At 33.3% G+C, this 22,698-nt stretch overlaps 1 protein-coding gene across 1 annotated transcript; it reads left to right on the plus strand.

Moving 5' to 3' along the window:
- The first annotated feature begins 14,445 nt into the window (after positions 1-14,445).
- Positions 14,446-19,569, plus strand: LOC145681494 (uncharacterized). The gene is made up of 2 exons (XM_081753144.1): positions 14,446-14,574; positions 19,084-19,569. The coding sequence occupies exons 1-2, from the start codon at positions 14,563-14,565 to the stop codon at positions 19,444-19,446; spliced, it is 375 nt and encodes a 124-aa protein (XP_081609270.1). The 5' UTR covers positions 14,446-14,562; the 3' UTR covers positions 19,447-19,569.
- Positions 19,570-22,698: the final 3,129 nt, after the last annotated feature.

Genomic DNA, 22,698 nt, shown 5'->3' on the forward strand with positions numbered 1-22,698 from the left:
TATCTTCTTTCTTCTATCTGTCCTTCTATCCTATCTCTAAAGATTTTTATTGCTAAAAATCTCAAATTTGAAATTTTATATAATCACTTAGTAAATTGATTTGAACCCTGAGATATTATCTTGATATGTTTTCTTTGCACGAAATGTTGTGAGATACAATTCGTATGGTTATACACCTCCGTTGTATGCCAAGGGACGTGCTTTACCATAGCCAGTTTTTTTTTCTCAATTTGACCGGCAGTGGTTATGGACGATTGCTCGGTGGATGACTTACCAAGGTCTCTTTTCCTCTAAAATTACTCTATCTTTGAGATGTATTTCCAATTTTGCTGTGTCAACATTGCTGTGTCAGCATTAAGCTTTCGGGTCCCACTAACGATCGTATTCATCACGTTCAGTTTTGTATTTAAAACTAACTGAGAGATGAAACTTTATTAACCATAATTTGTGGGCCCACAAATTATCGTTTATTTCCTTGAAACTTCATTGTTGTGTATTATGAATTATAAAATTTTCAGTATTGCCAATTAGCAATATTCATTACTTATCATTCTGCAAAAAATGTAAATTTCCCGCGTTCATGCCTGCTTGCTACCCTTTCAAATTAGAATCCCAAATTATTAATGGCCAACTAAAATATAAAAATGTGTTTTGGTGCGGCTACTCTTTTTGGTTTGTTTTCTTCCTTTTCTCTTTTGTGTTTCATGTATTTAAACAAACTTGAAATATGTAAAAAAAAAAAAAAAAAAAAAAAAAAGATAATTAACGACGAATTCTATAATATGATTGAATATGTATATATTGAAATATGAATATGTGATAGGCATATGTTTTATTATGATAAAGTATAGTATAGTGTTACGGTACGCTGTTTGGATGTAAGCAAAGGGTTTCGTTACCTTCCCCGGTTAGTTGCGGCACGACTATTAAGTTTTTTTATACCATATTTTCCTAATGTCGATAAATGTAAAAGAGAATGCGTATAGTATAACGTACTTGTAAATAAGTGTTATTCTTTTTTTGTGTTTGATATTACCTATATGTGTGTCTAACATCACTATATTGTTAATTAAGTAGTAGAAAATGGATCGATCTGGGCCAACCTAGGCCATAAGAGGCCAACTCAGGAGCCCCTGGGAAATTGAGCACCTTACACCGTGAACCCACGGTCTTTTACGACCTCCATTTTAGGGGTGAATTTATTCCCTTTTATGACCACTTTTTAGGGGGTGTATTCGTTCTCTTTTATGACCACTTTTAAGGGGTGAACTCGTTCCCTTTTACGAGCCCCCCTGGGAATTGACCACCGTACAACGTGAGCCCATGGTCTTTTATGACCTCCATTTTAGGGGTGAACTCGTTCCCTTTTATGACCTCCATTTTAGGGGGTGTACTCGTTCTCTTTTACGAGCACATTTTTAGGGGGTGAACTCGTTCCCTTTTATGAGCATATTTTCCAACCCCTATTTGAACATAGCAGAATATGAACATACAACAGAACAGATTCGTTCCCATTTATGAACACTCTTTCAGGGGTGAACTCGTTCTCTTTTACGAGCACATTTTTAGGGGGTGAACTCGTTCCCTTTTATGAGCATATTTTTCAACCCCTATTTTAACATAGCAGAAATTACATAGCACAGCTAATAAAAGAACATGGTTTATGTCCCAACATAGCAGAAATTACACTGAGACTACGTAACACACAACATCCTCCATTTTAGGGGTGTATTCATTCCCTTTTATTAGCACTTTTTAGGGATGAACTCGTTTTCCAACCCCTATTTTAACATAGCAGAAATTACACTGAGACTATGAACATACAGCAGAACAGATAACACATAAGAGTACGTAACATAACAAGGGTGTACTCGTTCCCTTTTATGAGCATATTTTTCAACCCTTATTTTAACATAGCAGAAATTACGAACACACAGCAGAGCAGATAACACATAAGAGTACTTAACATAACAAGGGTGTACTCGTTTTTCAACCCCTATTTTAACATAGCAGAAATTACACTGAGACTATGAACACACAGCACAACAGATAATACATAGCACAGCTAATAAAAGAGCATGGCGTATTTTCCAACCCTTATTTTAACATAACGAGCAAAGATTACAATCGAACACCCACGGTCTACCGATAATCATTTTAGAGGGTGTATTCATTCATTCTCTTTGATGACCATTTTTTCCACCCCTAATGAAATTACATAGGAGAGCAGATAATACATAAGATTCGTTCCCTTTTATGAACACTTTTTAGGGGGTGAACTCGTTCCCTTTTATGATTACTTTTTCAACCTCTATTTGAACATTTTAACATAGCAGAAATGACATAAGCATGTCCTCAAACTACTGACCATCGTGAACAAAGGTCAAACTCGAAAACGAAACAACATATCGAGGTGCTGTTTCCACATTTAGCAATTGGTCATCAAAAAAGTACTGACCATCAAGGTTAAAAATTAAAACTCGAAAACAGAGCCACATTTAGCAATTGGTCATCAACTACTACAAGTTCCAAAATTAGTCGCCATCGAGGTCAAAGGTCAAAATACTTAAAACCTAATATCTCGAAAACGGAGCCACATATTGAGGTGATGTTTCCAAATCTAGTAACTGGTCATCAGGTACTACATGTCCCAAAATTAGTCGCCATCGAGGTCAAAGGTCAACATATTTAAAACCTAATAACACGAAAACGGAGCCACGTATTGAGGTGCTGTTTCCACATTTAGCAATTGGTCATCAGGTACTACATGTCCCAAAATTAGTGACCATCAAGGTGAAAGGTCAAAATACTTAAAACCTAATAACACGAAAACTGAGCCACATATTGAGGTGCTGTTTCCAAATCTAGTAACTGGTCATCAACTACTACAAGTTCCAAAATTAGTCGCCATCGAGGTCAAAGGTCAAAATACTTAAAACCTAATATCTCGAAAACGGAGCCACATATTGAGGTGCTGTTTCCAAATCTAGTAACTGGTCATCAACTACTACAAGTTCCAAAATTAGTCGCCATCGAGGTCAAAGGTCAACTCGAAAACGGAGCCACATACTAAGATGCTGTTTCCAAATCTAGTAACTGGTCATCAACTACTACAAGTTCCAAAATTAGTCGCCATCGAGGTCAAAGGTCAACACGAAAACGGAGCCACATTTAGTAACTGGTCATCAACTACTACAAGTTCCAAAATAATGATCATCGAGGTCAAAGGTCAAAATACTTAAAACCTAATAACTCGAAAACGGAGCCACATATTGAGATAACGTTTCCTCATTTAGTAAATTTGTGTGATCTATTCAATTTTGTACAAAGCAGAAAAAAAAGTGAAGAAGGAATAATTTGAGAACATAATTTTAACTAGCGCAGAATTTCTGTACCTTTTTAGGCTATTCAAAAGAAAGCAAAGATATGCCATATTAACTAGCTGAGAATTATTTAAGCAAAACGAAGAAAGCGAACATGGACCATTTTACTCAAATTTGGATGGAGTATTTATATTTGTATGAACCAGAAAAAAAATGAAGAAGGTCCGTTTTGACTAGTTCAATATTTCTGTACAATTTTGTACTACCCAAATAATCACAAGAAAATCAAAGAAGGGTCATTTTAACTAGATCAGCATTTTATACCTTTTTGTGCTATTCAAATAATAGAGGCAACAAATTTCAGTGGTCTATTTTATTTTTGTACTAATCAGAAGAAAAGCAAAGATATGCCATTCTCAGACTTTTATACCGTTTTGTACTACTCCAATAAACGAAGGAATACCAACCAGAAAAAAAGAAGTGAAGATCAGGTGGATTATTTTCTTTTGTACCAACTGGAAAAGAGAAGAAGAGCTATTTTAACTAGCTCATTATGTACTGTTTAAACAAACGAAAATTGAGCATTATGTAACTTTTGAACTACTGAAATGTTTTATTTTTGTATCAATTAGAAAAAACCGAAGAAGGGTCATTTTAACAAGTTCATAATTTCTGTAACGAAAGAATAATTTCGATGTTCTACTTTTTATACCAACGAGAAAAAATGAACTAGCTGAATATACGAAATAATAAATTTAAGTGACCTATTCAATTTTGTACTACTCAAATAAACAATGGAGTATTTAGTTTTGCACCATTTTGGAGTATTCAAATAAACAAAGGAATTATAACTTGTGTCAACTCTAAAATTAATTAAACGAAGTAATGCATTTGAAAAACCGAAGTTGAGTATTTTATACCATTTTGTATTATTTCAACAAACAAAGGAATAAGCAAAAACAAAGGATAATTTTATATCATTTTAAACTAGTCTAATAAACGAAGGCATGAATATGAGTGAGCTATTTAATTTTGTAGCTGAGTATTTTAACGAAAGAACAAAATTGTACTAACCAGAAAAAACCGAAGAAGGCCCATTTTAACTAACTGAGAATTTCTGTACCTTTTTGTAAATTTGAGTGGCCTGTTTTTTGTACTTACCAGAAAAATCGAAGGAGGTCCAATTTAGCTAACTCAGAATTTTATACCATTTTGTACTACTCAAATAAACGAAAGAAAAAACGAAAAAAGACCAATTTAACTAGCAGCTCAGAAATTATATACGTTTTGTTTAGGTGTCTTATTTTCGTACCAGCGTGAAATGCCTTTTTAACCAGCTCAGTAGTATTCAAATAAACAAAACAAAACAAAAAAAAACGAAGAAGGATCATTTTAACTAGCTCAGAATTTCTGTACTTTTGTGCCATTCAAACAAATGAAAAAACTAAATTTGAATGGAGTATTATTTTTTGTGCCAAGCAGAAAAAGGAAAGAATTTGTACTGACCAGAAAAGGCAAAGAAGGATCATTTTATACCTTTATGTGCTATTTAAATAAACGAAGGAATAAATTTGAGTGATCTATTCAATTTTATACCAATCAGAAGAAAAGCAAAGAAGAGCCATTTTAACTAGCTGAGTATTTTTGTGATACACAAATCAACAAATGAATAAATTTGAGTGACCTATTCAATTTGGTATCAATAAGAAATACCATTTTAAATAACTCAGCATCTTATAACTTTTTGTGCTATTTAAATAAACGAAGAAAGCGAAGGAGGTTCAATTTAGCTAACTCAGAATTTTATACCATTTTGTACTAATCAAATAAACGAAGGAATAAATTTTTATGACCTATTCAGTTTTGAAAACAAGCAGGAAAAGAAAAGAATTAACATTTTGTACTAATCAAATAACCATATTAACTAACTCAAAGAAACGAAAGACTAAATTTTGAGTGGCTTAAGCAAAGAAGGTCAATTTGTACCTTTTGTGCTATTAAAACTGAGTGACCTATTCAATTTTATACCAAGTAAAAAAAATTGTTTGCAATTAAAAAAAACGTAGAAGGTCTATTTTATGTACATTTTGTACTACTTAAATAAACAAAGAAATACCATATTCTGCTACTCAAAAAACGACGGAATAAGCTCAGAATTTCTATACCTTTTTGTGTTATTCAAATAAACGAAGGAATAAATTTGTGTGACCTATTCACTTTTATACCAACCATGAAGGTCCATTATAACAAGCTCGGTATGTTTATATCATTTTTGTAACAATCAGAAGAAAACAGCTCAGAATTTTATACCTTTGTGGTGTTTATACAAAATTATACAAAAATAATACAAAATTATACAAAATTATACAGAATTTTATACAAAAATAAAATAGACCACTGAAATTTGTTGCCTCTATTATTTGAATAGCACCAAAAGGTATAAAATGCTGATCTAGTTAAAATGACCCTTCTTTGATTTTCTTGTGATTATTTGGGTAGTACAAAATTGTACAGAAATATTGAACTAGTCAAAACAGACCTTCTTCATTTTTTTCTGGTTCGTACAAAACTAAACACTTCATCCAAATTTGAGTATTACAAAAATGAAATGAAATTCTGAGTTAGTTTTAAAAAGAAAAATGGTCCTTCTTGCTACAAAATTGGAAAGCTCACTCAAGAGTACGAAATAGTATTGAACTTCTGAGCCGGTTAAATTTATCCGATTGTTTATTTAAAATACGCAATTATTTCTCGTTGGTGCAAAATTGAATAGGTCACTCAAATTCACCCCTTCGTTTGTTTAAATATTAGAACATGGTTTAGAAAAAATGACATTTCTCGTTGGTACAAAATTCAATAGGCCACTCAAATTTATTCCTCCTTCACTTTTTCTGCTTTGTACAAAATTTATCCGTTGCTCCGTTTACAAACTCTCGATGGTCATTATTTTGGAACTTGCAGTGATTGATGAACTATTACTAAGTGCGGAAACACCACCTCAATATTTGGCTCCGTTTTCGAGTTATTAAGTTTCAAGTATGTTGACCTTTGACCTCGATGATCATTATTTTGGAACTTGTAGTAGTTGGTGACCGATTACTAAATGTGGAAACAGCATCTCAATATGTGGCTCAGTTTTCGTGTTATTAAGTTTTAAGTATGTTGACCTTTGACCTCGATGATCATTATTTTGGAACTTGTAGTAGTTGGTGACCGATTACTAAATGTGGAAACAGCATCTCAATATGTGGCTCAGTTTTCGTGTTATTAAGTTTTAAGTATGTTGACCTTTGACCTCCATGATCATTATTTTGGAACTTGTAGTAGTTGATAACCAGTTACTAGATTTGGAAACAGCACCTCAATATGTGGCTCAGTTTTCGTGTTATTAAGTTTTAAGTATGTTGACCTTTGATCTCGATGATCATTATTTTGGAACTTGTAGTAGTTGATGACCAGTTACTAGATTTGGAAACAGCACCTCAATATGTGGATCCATTTAAGAGTTATTTGGTTTTAAGTATGTTGACCTTTGACCTCGATGGTCATTATTTTGGAACTTGTGGTACCTGATGACCTATTACTCAATGTGGAAACAGCACCTGAGTATGTGGCTCCGTTTTCGAGATATTAGGTTTTAAGTATTTTGACCTTTGACCTCGATGGCGACTAATTTTGGAACTTGTAGTAGTTGATGACCAGTTACTAGATTTGGAAACAGCACCTCAATATGTGGCTCAGTTTTCGTGCTATTAGGTTTTAAGTATTTTGACCTTTGACCTCGATGGTCACTAATTTTGGGACATGTAGTACCTGATGACCAATTGCTAAATGTGGAAACAGCACCTCAATATGTGGATCCATTTTCGAGTTATTAGGTTTTAAGTATTTTGACCTTTGACCTCGATGATCATTATTTTGGAACTTGTAGTAGTTGATGACCAGTTACTAAATGTGGAAACAGCACTTCAATGTGTGGCTTCGTTTTTGAGTTATTAGGTTTTAAGTGTCATACAAAGGGCGTATCCCACATAAACTATCAGACCCAGATAAAAATAAGTATGATATTTCTAATCAGCATGTCCAAAAACCACCATATAACGAGTTTCACCCAAATCGGCTAAAATTGTCATAGAAAGGGCGTATGCCACATAAACTATAGGACCCAGGTAAAAATAAGTATGATATTCGTACTCAGCATGGTCGAAAACCCCCATATGCCGAGTTTCATCCAAATCGGTTAAAATTGTCATAGAAAGGGCGTATGCCACATAAACTATAGGACCCAGGTAAAAATAAGTATGATATTTGTAATAAGCATGTCCGAAAACCCCTATATACTGAGTTTCACCCAAATCGGTTCAAAGAGCGTATCGAATCGCTATGTTACATAGGTATTCATTGTCGTAAAATAGGGTTGGAAAAGTAATCATAAAAGGGAATGAATACACCCCTAAAATGGAGGTTGTTGTGTTTATTATCTGCTCTGCTATGTGTTCATACTCTCAGTGTAATTTCTGCTATGTTAAAATAGGGGTTGAAAAATAAGCCATGTTCTTTTATTAGCTGTGCTATGTATTATCTGTTCTGCTATGTTAAAATAGGGGTTGAAAAATATGCTCATAAAAGGAAACGAGTTCACCCCATAAAATGGAGGTCGTAAAAGGAAACGAGTACACCCTTGCTATGTTACGTAGTTTTATGTGCTCTTCTATCTGTTCGTAATCTTATGTGTTATCTCCTATGTTAAAATAGGGGTTGAAAAATATGCTCATAAAAGAGAACGAGTCCACCCCTAAAATGGAGGTTTTTGTGTGTTACGTACTCTCAGTGTAATTTCTGCTATGTTCAATTAGGGGTGGAGAAAATGAATACACCCCCTGTGCTATGTCCGCCATGTTTCATAGTCTCTGTCATGTTGAAATAGGGGTTGGAAAATATGCTCATAAAAGAGAATGAATACACCCTTGTGTGTTACGTACTCTTATGCTCTGCTGTGTGTTCGTAATTTCTGCTATGTTAAAATAGGGGTTGGAAAATAAGCCATGTTCTTTTATTAGCTGTACTATGTATTATCTGTTGTGCTGTGTGTTCATAGTCTCAGTGTATTCTCTGTTATGTTAAAATAAGGGTTGGAAAAGGGAACGAGTTCACCCCCCTAAAAGACCATGGGTTCAAATAGGGGTTGGAAAATATACCATACTCTAAATAAGGGTGGAACGAGTCTTATGTATCTGCTGTGTGTTCGTAAAAACGAGTACACCTCCGCTATGTTACGTAGTCTCTGTCATGTTGCAATAGGGGTTGGAAAATATGCTCATAAAAAAGAACGAGTACATCCTTAAAATGGAGGATGTTGTGTGTTACGTAGTCTCAGTGTAATTTCTGCTATGTTGGGAAATAAGCCATGCTCTGTTCTATGTTCATAATCTCAGTGTAATTTCTGCTATGTTAAAATAGGGGTTGGAGTAGTTTTATGTATTCACTGCTATGTTCCAATAGGGGATGAATATTATCTATTCTCTGCTGTCTTCAATTAAGGTTGAAAAATAAGTCATACTCTTTTACTAGTTCTGCTATGTTAAAATAGGGGTTGAAAAATGTGCTCATAAAAGAGAACGAGTATACCCTTGTTATGTTATGTGTTCGTAGGGGTTGAAAAATATGCTCATAAAAGGGAACGAGCTCACCCCTAAAAATATGCTCATAACAGAGAACGAGTACACCCCCTAAAAGTGCTCATAAAAGGGAATAAATTCACCCCTAAAATGGAGGTCGTAAAAGACCGTGGGTTCACGGTGTAAGGTGCTCAATTTCCCAGGGGCTCCTGAGTTGGCCTCTTATGGCCTAGTATGGCCCAGATCGATCCATTTTCTACTACTTAATTACAAAGTGCATGTTGGGTTTAGTAAGAAGGCAGGTTATTGCGACGTATGTTTAACTTTTCATATATCCACGTAGAACATTGTTAAACCTAAATTCTTTGAAATAATTAAATCTCTCCTTTCCCTTTTTGATCAATGAATCTCCCAAACCTGATAATTTCGTGTGTGTAATTTAAAGCTATGGTGATTATTCAATAACCGTACGGACTTAAGTTCAACAGCATAGTTTAAAAAAAAAAAAAAAAAAAAAAAAAAAAACTGGAAAATCGACGTAAGGCATCTCTAATGGTTACAATTTTCACAACGACTCGTATACAGTTAATTTTATTTTGTGACTAGTTAATGCTAAAAGCATATTAGTTAATTTTGTGACTTTACCGAAATTATAAACTAATTTTTAACGTACATTGATGTTGATTATGAATTTAAATTACTGATAATATCAAACTAAACTAGACAACGAACTGATTTTGAAAAATATGTAGTCTTAAAACTACGGTAATGAGAAGTTATCTATTCGTTATATGATTATTTTGACTGTCATCACAACGACATTAGTGCGACATATTCGATAGCTAAACACGCTTAATATGGACTAGTGTGTAAACGATGTGACTATTATTATAAGTGTGTCTCTTTGATTCACACACTTGAGAAAGTAAATCGTGTATAGACACTAAGTTAGTGATAATATGAACACGAAACCTAAGTAAGATTAGCTAAATTGAAGAGAGTATTTAAAGCCGTGTAATAAATCTTATCTTCCAAAGTTAATCCATATTAAGTTCCAGAACCGTGTGTTATATAACCACCGGTATATGTAATAGGAGAGATTCAATCTCTTGTTATAAATGTTAAATTAGCAAGATAAGCTACTTTCGGAATATAGCTAGTCGATTAAATTTCTTAAACTGAATGTCAATTGATCTATTCCAATGTTTATCGAGACCACTTTATATGTAAAAATATGTATTTAACTTTCTTTTTCTTTCTTTCCTATTTATCTTTTGTCATTCGATGTAATAAAAAATGTACAATATGTAAAAATATGTATTTAACTTTCTTTTTCTTTCTTTCCTATTTATCTTTTGTCATTCGATGTAATAAAAAATGTACAAACTGTAGTTAGTTAAGTATTTCCTTTCTGAAGCAATATTTTCAAAAGTCATATATATACATTGTCTGATATGGTGTGAATGTGCGAATGAATGAATGATTATTTTAGTTATAAGTAGAGAAACCTACGATATAGAGTAAGAATCGATAATTATCTTATTCCATGTATATTTTGATTTTCTTTGGAAAATGTGGTTATTTCTTATTCATCACCAAGATCATGAAGGTCATTAATCTTCCAATTAATTTGACAATGGCTCTACGAAGCAAGTTGAAACAATGGAACAGAACTAGTGATAGTAACCACTGAGTTCAGAACCTTCAGGAACTCCAAATCACGAATAAGAAACATTTAGACTGATGTTTTTTCTTTGACTAGTTCAAGTACTACTCTGATTGCTGGGCAAGAAACATTAAGCCAATAAGCAAATACTCTATGATTAGAAACAATGATTACAAACATCGACCTAACGTTTGTTACCATCAGGGCTGAGTTTGAGTAACTCCGACTTGCGCATTTACTTGGATCCAGGTCAGAGTTGTATGGGTTGACATGTGTTTTGCAGAGAACTATTTAAACTCGATTCTCCAGAACTAGAACGGGAATATAAAGTACCTCTTGTACTTATTTGTGCTTCTTTACTATATTTCGATACTTCTCCAGTACCTTTCCTTTTCTACCTCTTCTTTCTCTTCCTCTTTTATCTTTTCCATCTTTACCATAGACCATCCCATATCCCTTTCTCTGTATCACCTTTCCCTGTCCTTTTACTATCTCTGAGACAATATATTTCCTTCTCTAAAGTCACTCCAACCACTTTACCTTCTCCGTACCCTTCTTCCTCCTCTCCTTCCTTCATCTTCCTCTTAACTTCGTATCTTTCTTTCTTAGTTTTTCTCTATATTAATAAAACTGAACGACATCATAACTGGGTGTATTGTGCGCGGTCAATAAATTTAGGTTCAGTTCTATCTTCGGTAGTCCAATATTAAACGACAGTTAAAGAAATGCGTATAAACTTTAATTTACGATCAATAATACTTTCGATATGTTATGATATTCAAAAGATTTGCTTTTGAAGTAATTTACAGTTTTAAATGGCGACTACTCTTCTCTTTCTTTTTAAATTTATTTATAACGATTTTCATTAGGGCTAGCGTCCACGCTATCCACTTATAAAACTTGTGCTCAGATGGGTTCGTGCTCATTGATTTTCCTGCAGAGTCGAGCTCGCGAATTTGGACATCTCTTTCTGAGAGTAGTTTTCAGGTCTTAATTTGTCAAGCATTCGAAGCGTTCAGGCTGCGTTTCCCAACCTTTTTCAACTTACGGCACACTACGGGTGTTACTTGGATTCTCGCGGCACACTTCTAGATATTATTATTTGTATTCATATACTGTATATGAAACACAGTAGTATTTTTTCTGTGATTTTTGATCTCCTTGTCACAGAGAAGAAAGATCTATCACTGTTTTTCCCCGTGGTAAATCATTATGCTTATTTTTCATTCTAATTTAAAAATAGGAAACAATTGCAATGAAATATTGGACTCAGGTTTTTAAAAATACTAAGAAGGAAGATCACTAAATAACAAACGAACAAACAAATCTCTTTTACTTTTAAAACACAAATGTAGGTAATTTGTCGAAAAAAATTGAATGATATTTTAAATTTTCAAATTACGAAATAGTCAGCAACAATAAAGAAATAATAATGGTCATAACAATGATAACAAATACTTTTTTTCAACATTAGAAATGTACAGAATAGTAACACGGTATAAAACTTAAAATTGTAGATTTATAGTAGAGTTTCATAATAATGTGAAATACAAATATACATTTTTCCCTACGTTTTGCAATTTGATTGCTATAAAATTAATAATTTTGTTTCGATTCGTAGTGGCACACTAGTGGCCCATTCACGGCACACCGGTTGGGAAACGCTGCATTAAGGGAATCACTTGAAGAATCACTTGAAGAACTGTAGGTCCAAGGCAGTTATATCTAGTGGGGATCCATCCAAAGATTGAATATACTAGTCACTCAGGCATGAAAGGAATATAATGTTTCAAAACGTATGACTATTTTCTGTACATTGCAGAAGGGATAGGGGGATACAGGATATATCATTGCATTTCCTGGATTGATTTTCTAGAAATGTAACAATTTATGTTCTAGTGGCGAACAAAAACTTAAAAAGAAACATGTTCACCAAATTATCAAGTTCTTAAGAACGTACATAGACGCTGCCGCATACTGCTTACGTTTAGAACAATGAAGGTTGTATGTAAGCAGATGTCAAAATATGTGTCAATTTTATGTGTTTATAAGTACGATTTTTAAAGTTTCAAGGTTCTGTCATCCTTCGAATTGACAAAATGTATATGTAAATCCTTTAAGAAATTAAAACTGTGGTTCCTGTTGCAAAATTTTAATTTGTTAGTGTAGCTTTGTTCTTGTAAAGCTTTCTACTGTAGATATTTGAAAGTATTTATCTGAAATAAATTATGTAATTACTCGACGTAATTGTAGTGTTTTGCTTTTTGCATCACACTGGACACTTTCATTAGATTTGTTACACTAAAAATGATTTTTAGGGCTGTTTGATCACATAAAACAGCCCTAAATTTATCAGATAAAACATTCTGATCTTGCGTTCAATCTAACAAAACTGGACGTTCAATTTACGCACCTCATTCGTCCGCCCAAATTTAATTTAAAGTGTTTTAGAATGATATTTGAAAATCAAGGAAAAAATTAGTAGACCTACTAATAAATTTCCCTCAAATTTAAATATCCCTTTTTCAAGAATAAGGCAGAACAGGAATTCCTATCCTGCCAAAAATAAGATTATTTAAAATATTTTCTATAGGGCCTAAAGTGCTAGGGATTCGTTAGGCAGAACAGGAAGGAATCATGCTAAATATGGAGTGAACAGTTGTGGATTTTATATACATTAGTAATTATAACCTTATTAACATTTAATACTATCCTTGTCTCTTAGTAATAAACAACAAAGAACATTTATCTGCAGTATCCCACTATCCGTTTTCAAATAGAGACAGTTATGGAGCGAATGTAGCTGAACATGCAACGTTAACCATTAGGAATTAGCACTAATTTCAGGCTAAAAAGTATGCATATTATAATAAGCTAGGAAATTACCTGTTTATTTACGTTAAAAAGAGAAGAAAAAAGGTAAGCTGTCATTGACGGATCTAGAAGGTAAAAACAGAAGGGGCGGAAATTAGAATCCAGACTATGATAGGTATATGATGAGTTTGCTATAAACTTTGAAGGATATATAAATAATGGCTTAAATTATTTTTGTCCCTCAAAAAAGACTGGGAGGCTTAGGACTTCCGGCCCCTTGGCTAGATACGTCACTGTAAACTGTTATTACGGTACATTGATATTTTCAAAAGTATAAATTGTTTCGGGAGGGCGGATTCTATTTTCCACATTAAAGTTTCAATTTGAAGGAGGAATTCTCTTCTTGTGTTAGCGTACGCATGTTTGGTGAGAGAAACTCAGGTTTGATTCCCTGTGAAAAACTATGTAGTTTGGATTTCACGTGAAAGTGCAGATCCACATCTCAAATAGCCTTGGTGCTAGAAAGCAAAGTTAAGTTCCAAATCTACAATCACTAGTAAGTAAAGTAATCACTACTAGGTGTGGCAATTGACCATAGATAGGATAATCGTCTGCCATTTTAAGGAAGATGGGAATTTTGAACAATTATCTGGAATCATTTGAAAATAGCTACTTTTAATTCTGCAGGATAGATTATATGCAAAATGGGACAAAGTAGGGTAGATCATATGTACTCAAAAGTGGCCTAAATGATTTAATTTCCCTAGTTTCTGGAACGTAGTTTGTATGTTGTTAGCTATATGCTGCCTACTAACTGAATAAATGAAATATGTTCCTCTTATATAACAAATATTGTGATGACTAATTACTTGATATTCTGCAAACGTTCATCAGTTGAATCAAACTGAAGCGCTTGGCACTACTGCCAGAGCTGTCGAAAGAGAAGACTGCACACGGAAGTCTTTGATGGCTATTTGTTAATCATTGAGAACACGTACATTCTTACCCAGTGTTCAATTCTGAGATTCCAAAGTGGATTGCAACCACGTTACTGCATACCTCCGTGGAACTATATAAAGTGAGAGTCCAATTGTCATTTATGTCAGTGTAGTTCCTAACAGTGAAAGCAATCAAAACAATCATGTTCCGAGTGGTGAGTGACTGAATAGTGAACTTAAGTTAATATTTGTTCCAGTGTCTGATATATGATTTACCCTATGCATGTGGAGACTTTTGAATTTTTATCAAAGTCATTAGGTTTGGGGTAGCACATAAGAAAGCAGAATTATAGAGTATATATCTAGAGGGGAAAAAAGTAAAAGAAAGTCCCCTATCTTGTAAATCAAACACTAATATCTTATATGGAGCATTCAGAGCACACAAGAATCAATTCTAATCACCAAAGTTGTAAGAAAAAGTCTCAAAAGTTTCTACAGTACACTTAGGGTTATTAACTCTTGAAAATGAGAATACCGGACACCCTTCTGGAGTCAGGCCCGTATCCAGGGGGCTCTAGGGGGCCGGTCCACCTAAAATTTTCACGGTAGGCTTGGAAATGAACTATAATATGGTGATGAACTATAATATGGTTGGATCGGGCCCCCCTAACTTCAGCCGACCCCCCTACATTTTTGGGCTGGCTACGGGCCTGCCTGGAGTATGTATATTCTCAAATTTGGGACATCATCGCTGGTCAAACATGTGAACAACCAGAAAATGGTAACTTCACATACAATTGAGCGATTCGAAGTTCGAATTTAATAAGTTTAGTTACTTTTGAAGCAATTATTGAATTTACTTATTCCAATTTTGTTTCAGTCAGCACATGTAATTATTGTAGTCTACCATCAATAATACATTGTATTTAAAACAGAAAAGCAAATATAATTTGCAATATAATTATGAGATGCACAAAATATACTTGAAAAATAAATAGGACTACTAAGAGGAAACATTATCCAATTTTTAACGTCTGGTTTTGAGGTCGTACCGGACACCAAAAAGGAGGTGAAAAACCGAACTGTCCGGTAAAATACCGGACGGTCGGCAACCCTAGGTACACTAACGTACGTGGGAAAATTAATATTGCTTTTCAAATCACGAGAGTTATTTACAATATCTGAACATGAATTATTTAAGCTGTGAAAGGAGCTTCAGAAAGAAATCTTAAAGATGAAATATGCCCAAAGAAGTAGATTTGATTCCCTTGTGTACTGAATGCGACATATGTAAAGTTTAAGGTTTGGTTGTATGTTTGTATGTTTGTACGTGTATAAAAATCTACACTGTTGGCTTGACATACTTCTAGGAAACCATAAGGAAAAGACCGTACACACTTTAGAATTTATTGAAATGTGTCTCTTATTAATTCCGAAAATAGAGTATCTCACAATCTCCTCAAGTTGGGATGATAAAACTCAGTGCAAAAACTCTTTACTACAAAATAATCGTTACAATGTTTTAGAAAAATCCGCTTTTAAGAAAAAAGGAGAGAAAGGGCTTAATATTTAAGTTCGTCATTTTGCATTCAAAAAGTTTCAAAAATAAATAAGCGGCTTAACCTTTTACAATTCTTGGGTCGACCTGGGATTTTATCATTGATATGTGTATACTAAAGGGGTAGAAATATACACTGCTAGAAATGCATCCGGCTTTTTGGGGGTCAGAATTTTATTTCATAAAAAGACTGCCTTTTCTTTGGGAGAGGGGGGAGGAAATTTTCGTTCATTTGACTTTTTGTTATTTTCTTGTTCAAATATTACTGTTGTTTTCCTATTATAGATTCTATTTTATTTTAAATGTCTCCTTACAGCATATGAGTTGTATATTCAGTAATGGGTTGGTTATCTTTATTGCTTTTCGAACTGGCATTTAATTGGAGTTCTGCAAATGTAAGTTAAGTAACCCAAGATACCAGAACGGTCAGGTTTGTTGGCTATCCACTTACATATTTATTTATTTTATTTTATTTGTACACATTTCTGGGCACTACCGGCATCTTTTGCCATAAACACGTCACATGTAAGGGGTAACGTCCCTCGGCGAGCACACTATCCGGGAATGGGAAGAAGGAAGAAAGCGGCAGGGATTTGTATGTTAGGTACATACCTGGAATCGAACCAAAGGCACATGCACTAGCCAGTAGTTGAGAGGGCAGGACTGCGTGAAAGTTATATATTTTGATACGTGTTTTATTAGTTGACTAAATTCAAATTGCCAGACAAGAAGAAAAATATGAATCAAGAAACAGATACGAACCCACTTTTGTTTTGATACCGAATTTAGCTTACAACTCGTTCTCCGTTCGGGAAACACTTTACTGTGTGTGAGTTCAAATATTCTAGTTCAGTTTACAAAATTAAAGCTATAAACGACCACTTTATGTAAAATCTTAGTTTAATGAAAAAAACTTAGTACATCGTTTACAGCATTTATTCTTCCTTTATTCTTATATTGTGTCAATATATTTAAAATGGGAAACTTGGGTTTAACATCTTAACTTTCTTGCACTCGAATTTCAACAGTCTCAATAAACGCTATATATATAGATAAAACGATAAACTTGTTTTCCGCGTAACTTCCGACATAAGATATATTTTCCTCCAACCAACTGAAGTTTAATTTATGCATAAATTCTAAATAACGAATTTGTTTCACTAAGTCTAACAACTACATTTTCAAAACAGTTACTGCAAACACTGTTAAATTTTCACTAAAACATGTTTTGTCCTATAACATTATTGTAATAGTTCTACTAACAACTCGTTCAAATTAGAAAACTGTATTGTGTCCACCGATTTGCTATTTTATATCCCATGAAGTGAGTGATTATTTCTGATTGTTGAACTTATCATGTTTTTATTTTATTCAGAATGTAGTTATCATTTTCGTGTTATAATGCGGAAAGAAAGGTGGATGTACTGTTGTTCATCATTAAAGTTGAAATGTTCAAGACAGCCCAAAATTTCCCAGGCAAAAAAGCCTTGGAGAAGACTTCGTTTTTAAAAAATACGGTTTCACTTTTGCGACTCCTTGTATCTGTGGACAATGTACAAATTTTGGGCAAAGAATACAGGCTGCATGGTTTGAAGTAAATTTTGCATATATTTTTAGTACTTGGGTGGAACTGAGATTTTCTAATTTTATTTCGGTTTAGACAGTATCCAAAGAAAAAAGAAACTCAAATATACCTAATATTTTCCATAAACTATTCTGCAAGGACTAAGCATTTCATCTAGTATTTGTGTATAGAATATTTTGTAGTTTATAACCAGCGACGGTTTCGAGGGTGACAGTTCAGGAGAATCTTAATACTTTTACTCTCAGATGTAAAATGCTTATTATTTATGAAATATATTTAGTTGTTAAAAAGAAATGTTAAATTATTGAACTTTAGAGGGAGTAGTACAGAAATGAAGTGATCATCACCTCTAATGGTTGCGAATTCCATTCCAACTATACTATATTGGTCTTTATTTAGTATAAATATCGTTTCAAAAGGTTTCCATAAAATGATTTAAAATTTAATAAGTTTCTACTTTGATTTAGAAGTAAACAAAAGTAGGCTAATTATAATAATGAGTAAAGATCCGCGTAACCTCTGCGAGTCATGGCTACAAGGTATCTGTCAGTTAAGTATCTTTTACCAGAGTTTTGTGTGATATATGCACAGCGACTTTCATCTCATTATTATGGGTTTTAAATTGACGTTGGAACAGTACAGAAAATATCAAACAGAAATCTACTCTGATTCGCATTCTGCGCCACATACCAAAAACAGGTTGTTATTAAATATCGTATTAATCGTATTTAATTTAATGTATCATGGATTACAATACCCTATGGATTATATATAATGGCTATTCACTGGAATTGTTAAGAATAAAGAAAAAATGATTTACCAGAAAATAATAAAGAATTAAACAACAGAATTGTTGGTCAAGTTGCATTTTATCGTCTCATTTGCAGCTAATATGGAATATACGGATATGTAACTTATTGTGTTGACTATTCACTGTAAGCATGAACTCGACTGAAAAGTGCAGAAGTCCTACTTTTTGAAACTTCAAGAAACATTAACAAGACGAAGTAGAGTTATTTAATTGGGATTTAATGTCTAGTTTCAGAACCAAATCTATATGAGGCAGGGCCTAGTGCTTAAAGTGAGATCCAAAATCATTCTTTGAGTTTTTTTTTTTTTTAAATTTAGGATTAGTTCCTCTACTGAGAAAGAACCCGAGCCACGCGTACAGAATGTACATGCGTTTAAACATTTTGATTACAAAGACGCACGCCAAAGTGTGAACTTAATTAATTTTTCACGTCTTCCAATTTACGAATTAGAACGAGATATCTCTTATGGACAGAACGGGATATCTCGCTTGCATTGGAAATTCTTGTGGTGTGTGTAAATTTTTAGTTACTATTCTTTTCCAGGAAAAGGTTTGGATAGCTAGAAAGTTGATAGGTAGATAGATAGATAATAGAAAACTGAAGATAAATTAACTTGGTACTGTATATAATCCATTGGGAGTTTTATTTCTCTTGTAACTAAGTTTAAGTTGTTCGGCAGTTCACTTTTATGTAAAAAAAAAAAGAAAAGTAAACCTCAGGTACATAAATATATACTAACAGCAACACTTTTCTTCTCTCTGTGTTTCAGTTCCTCGTAAGTTTTGTAATCTCCGCAGCATCCGCAGTTCACCTTATCCCTGAACCAGTAGTACCAGCTGCATATGCTGCTGCACCCGTAGCTGCATATGCACATCCTGTTGTTGCTGCACCCCAGCCATTTGTAACAGCCCAAAGCTCACAGGTCGTCGCTAGGAATTATAATGCTCTTGCTGCTCCCGTGGTTGCTGCCGCTCCTGCTTTAACTGCATTTGCTGCTGCTCCTGTTGCACCAATTGCACATGCACCGGTTGCACCCCTGACTCATGCTCATGTTGCACCTTTGGCTCATGCACACGTTTCTCCACTTGCACATGCGCATGTTGCACCTGCACCAGTTTTGCTGAAGAAGTGATGCTCTTGGATGATACTGGAATGATATTTGATAATTGTTACGCATGTTACGGGACTGTTAAATATGAACTGTACATATGTAAATAAGAAATAAAAAACCTTACCTAATAGTGGGACTCTTGCTATAAACCTTCGAACTGGAATTTATTTGTTTGTTTCTCATATAGTCGCAGTAATAAGAAAAGGAAGGAATAGATGAAATTTCTAGATAAGAAGAGTAAGCAGATAACTTATTATTGGATTGGAAGGGAAAGATGTTGTTAATAATTTATTATATAAGAGAAATTATAAATTAAAGTATTATTTTTATTGCACCACACTATTCTGATCGAAAGGAAAATGTTTTTGCACACTACTGGTCTTAGCTACAGTAAGTTCCAACTATAAGTTTTATAAATTTTTCTTCTTAATACAATACGATAATTTCAAAATTTGGCCATTTGCTATTTATAATACGGTATAATTAAAATAATAGCATATCAGATCTTTTCAAGTAGCGCTGTTATGAGCCCTCCTGGAAAAAATAAAAGAGACATTTAAAATATTTCATTAATGCTATTTATAACGTAAATGACGATAATATTATGTAAACTTAGAATATATATTTCTTGCGATCAATAATAATAATAATAATAATAATAATAATAATAATAATAATAATAATAATAATAATAATAATAATAATAATAATAATAAACTATTCAAAAGACATTTAGAGGTTCCAGGGGAGTTTAAAAACAAGCTAAATAACTAAATAACTACCTTATGGGTAAAAGTTCTTATGTAAATAGACCATCATAAAAAGATACTATTAAAAACTTCTAAATCATCAAATAAGATTTTAAAAAGTAAAATATAAAGAAGGTGAAAACTTCGATAACTCATTCTGCATTTTAAACTGATGTCTTCTGCCTTCAACCAACACAAAAAATTTTGTTGTAGGCATTTGCAAATGCACAAATAGAAAAAAAAACTAATCCCAAAATGGCATGTTCCAGTTTGAGACTATTTGATCAACCGCCTGTCTTACAATGTTAGAATCTCAGTTCTAATTGACAAATAGATAAGATATATCAACCTATCATAAAATAGTACAGTTTGCGACAAAACAGTAACTGATCCTTTGAACAACACTTTCGAGTAACAGGAATTATTGAATTCTTATGTTTATTGTCAACAAGCAGAATTTCAGTCACAAGTGCCCCGAAGGAAAATAAAAATGTATTTACAAGTTTAAGGCGCATGCAAGTAGAATACAATCACTGGATTAACTTAGATTTATGGAGAAATGTTATTCTGACAACACTATAATTCCTATGGAAAGCAGCACTGAAAATTCTTCAGATTCATATTTTCTGTTGTAGAATAACATTATCTATGATTGTGGTAAGTTGGTATATTATCTTCTTTTACTTATATTATCTCCTTTTACTTATATTTTCATTATATTATCTCCTTTTACTTATGAAAAGCAAGCAAAAGAAAAATGGTAAATTTTGTATTATTTTTAGTATGTCAGACTCTTAGGACACTGCCCAAACAAAGAGAAGATGCAATTATCATAGTAGTTTAACATCATACAAGAAAAAAAGTATCCGAAATCAGATGACTATTATCTTAGAACATTTTTCTAATATGTTAAGAACAGAGGGTCTCAATATTATTTTTTTTTTTCAAAATACTTAAAAGATGTTCCGGATAGTCGTTCATTTTTCTTATTGTTCTTTTTACATTCTGTTTTACTACCTATAGTAATGTGCAAATAAAGCATTTTAAAAATGCCAATTTCAATGTCTTAACCTACCAGAAATTGATAGGACCTTTTCGCCCCTGTAACAAAGCTTTTCTTATTCTGGAAGGTTATCCAGTAGAAAATGGTAAAGCGTGTTAATTTCTTTAAAGTTCATGAAGAGCATTATGCTTACCTCATTACTCTTAAGTATGATTAAAAGTTCTCATTTTTCAAGTAAAAGATTACCTTGAGTATGTATGTTTTAAAGTAAAAAAAAAGTTGCAGTAAGTATTTCCTGAAAGTTTGTTGTTATACTACTTTGTATGTCTGTGAAGGCAATTTAGTCATTTGGATCTTTGTTTAAACAAGTTCTTTACAGGTTTTCGTACCAATACATTGTCATACCCATCCCACTTTTGACTTAAAGACTAATACTCAAATAGGATATGCTTTTATGATCATGAACTTTGACATGAATCCCTCATTGATAGTATTGAACCTTGTCATACGTATATTTTAATACTTTCTCTTTCATCCTTGGCACTTTGGTGATCGGCAGATTTTTTTTTTATCCCTTCTGATGGACAGACTTCTTTGAATAGTACACAGGTATTATACCTACCACATGGAAGATGCTTTGTCCAGTATATGAGTTGTATGCAGTAAAGAATTGCTTAAACGTTGAATGTAGCCTGGTACGTTGTTTTGCGTACGTTGGTAGTGACGAGTTCATTATTCCTTGTCAGACATATTTACTGCTGCATCATTCTGACAGTGAGTGGTAGATCTTCGGCTGATGTAAGTTCACGACTTCTCAATTATCTCTTACAAAGTATGAACAACAAGAGATAAAAAAAAAAAGGACAATGACTTACTCTTTTCTCCGTCAATCAGGTATTATTTCAATGAACAAACAACATAGTCACATTCCGCCACTTTGGAATAGAACTTTCTTGAAATGTAGAGCTCATTACGGGGCTATGTATCTCTCTCGTTTCCCATGACATTTTAGTCAAAATTTTTCTGTTAACATTGTACCAAATGTAATATTGAATAATAATAATAATAATAATAATAATAATAATAATAATAATAATAATAATAATAATAATAATAATAATAATAATAATAATAATAATTCCCTTCAATTCCAATTTCTCCCCGCATAGAACCTTGAATAATTTATACATTTGTAAAATTGCTAATTGATTTGGTTCAGGTTCTTTGATACTCTCAGCCTCACTTACTTTCACTTCTTAGATTTTAGTGAAGAATTGTTGGGAAATTTCCATTCATTCTCTTTCGGGTAAAACTTCATTTTGGGAGCCGCGGTAGCTCTGTGGTAGAGCTTTCACCTCTGGCGATTGGGGTCCCTGGTTCGATCCCAGCTCGCACCAAGTGAACTTTGTGGTGTGTGTGTTCTTCCCCGGAATTCTTCCATCTCCTCCACTTTCTTCATTCCACTATTTCTTTCATTTCTCATCATCATCTTTTCCTTTACCCTACACGGCATAATCGTGG

Source organism: Thermobia domestica, chromosome 3 (assembly GCF_964235325.1).
Source record: "Thermobia domestica chromosome 3, izTheDome1.hap1.1, whole genome shotgun sequence".
In the NCBI taxonomy this organism is placed as follows: domain Eukaryota; kingdom Metazoa; phylum Arthropoda; class Insecta; order Zygentoma; family Lepismatidae; genus Thermobia; species Thermobia domestica.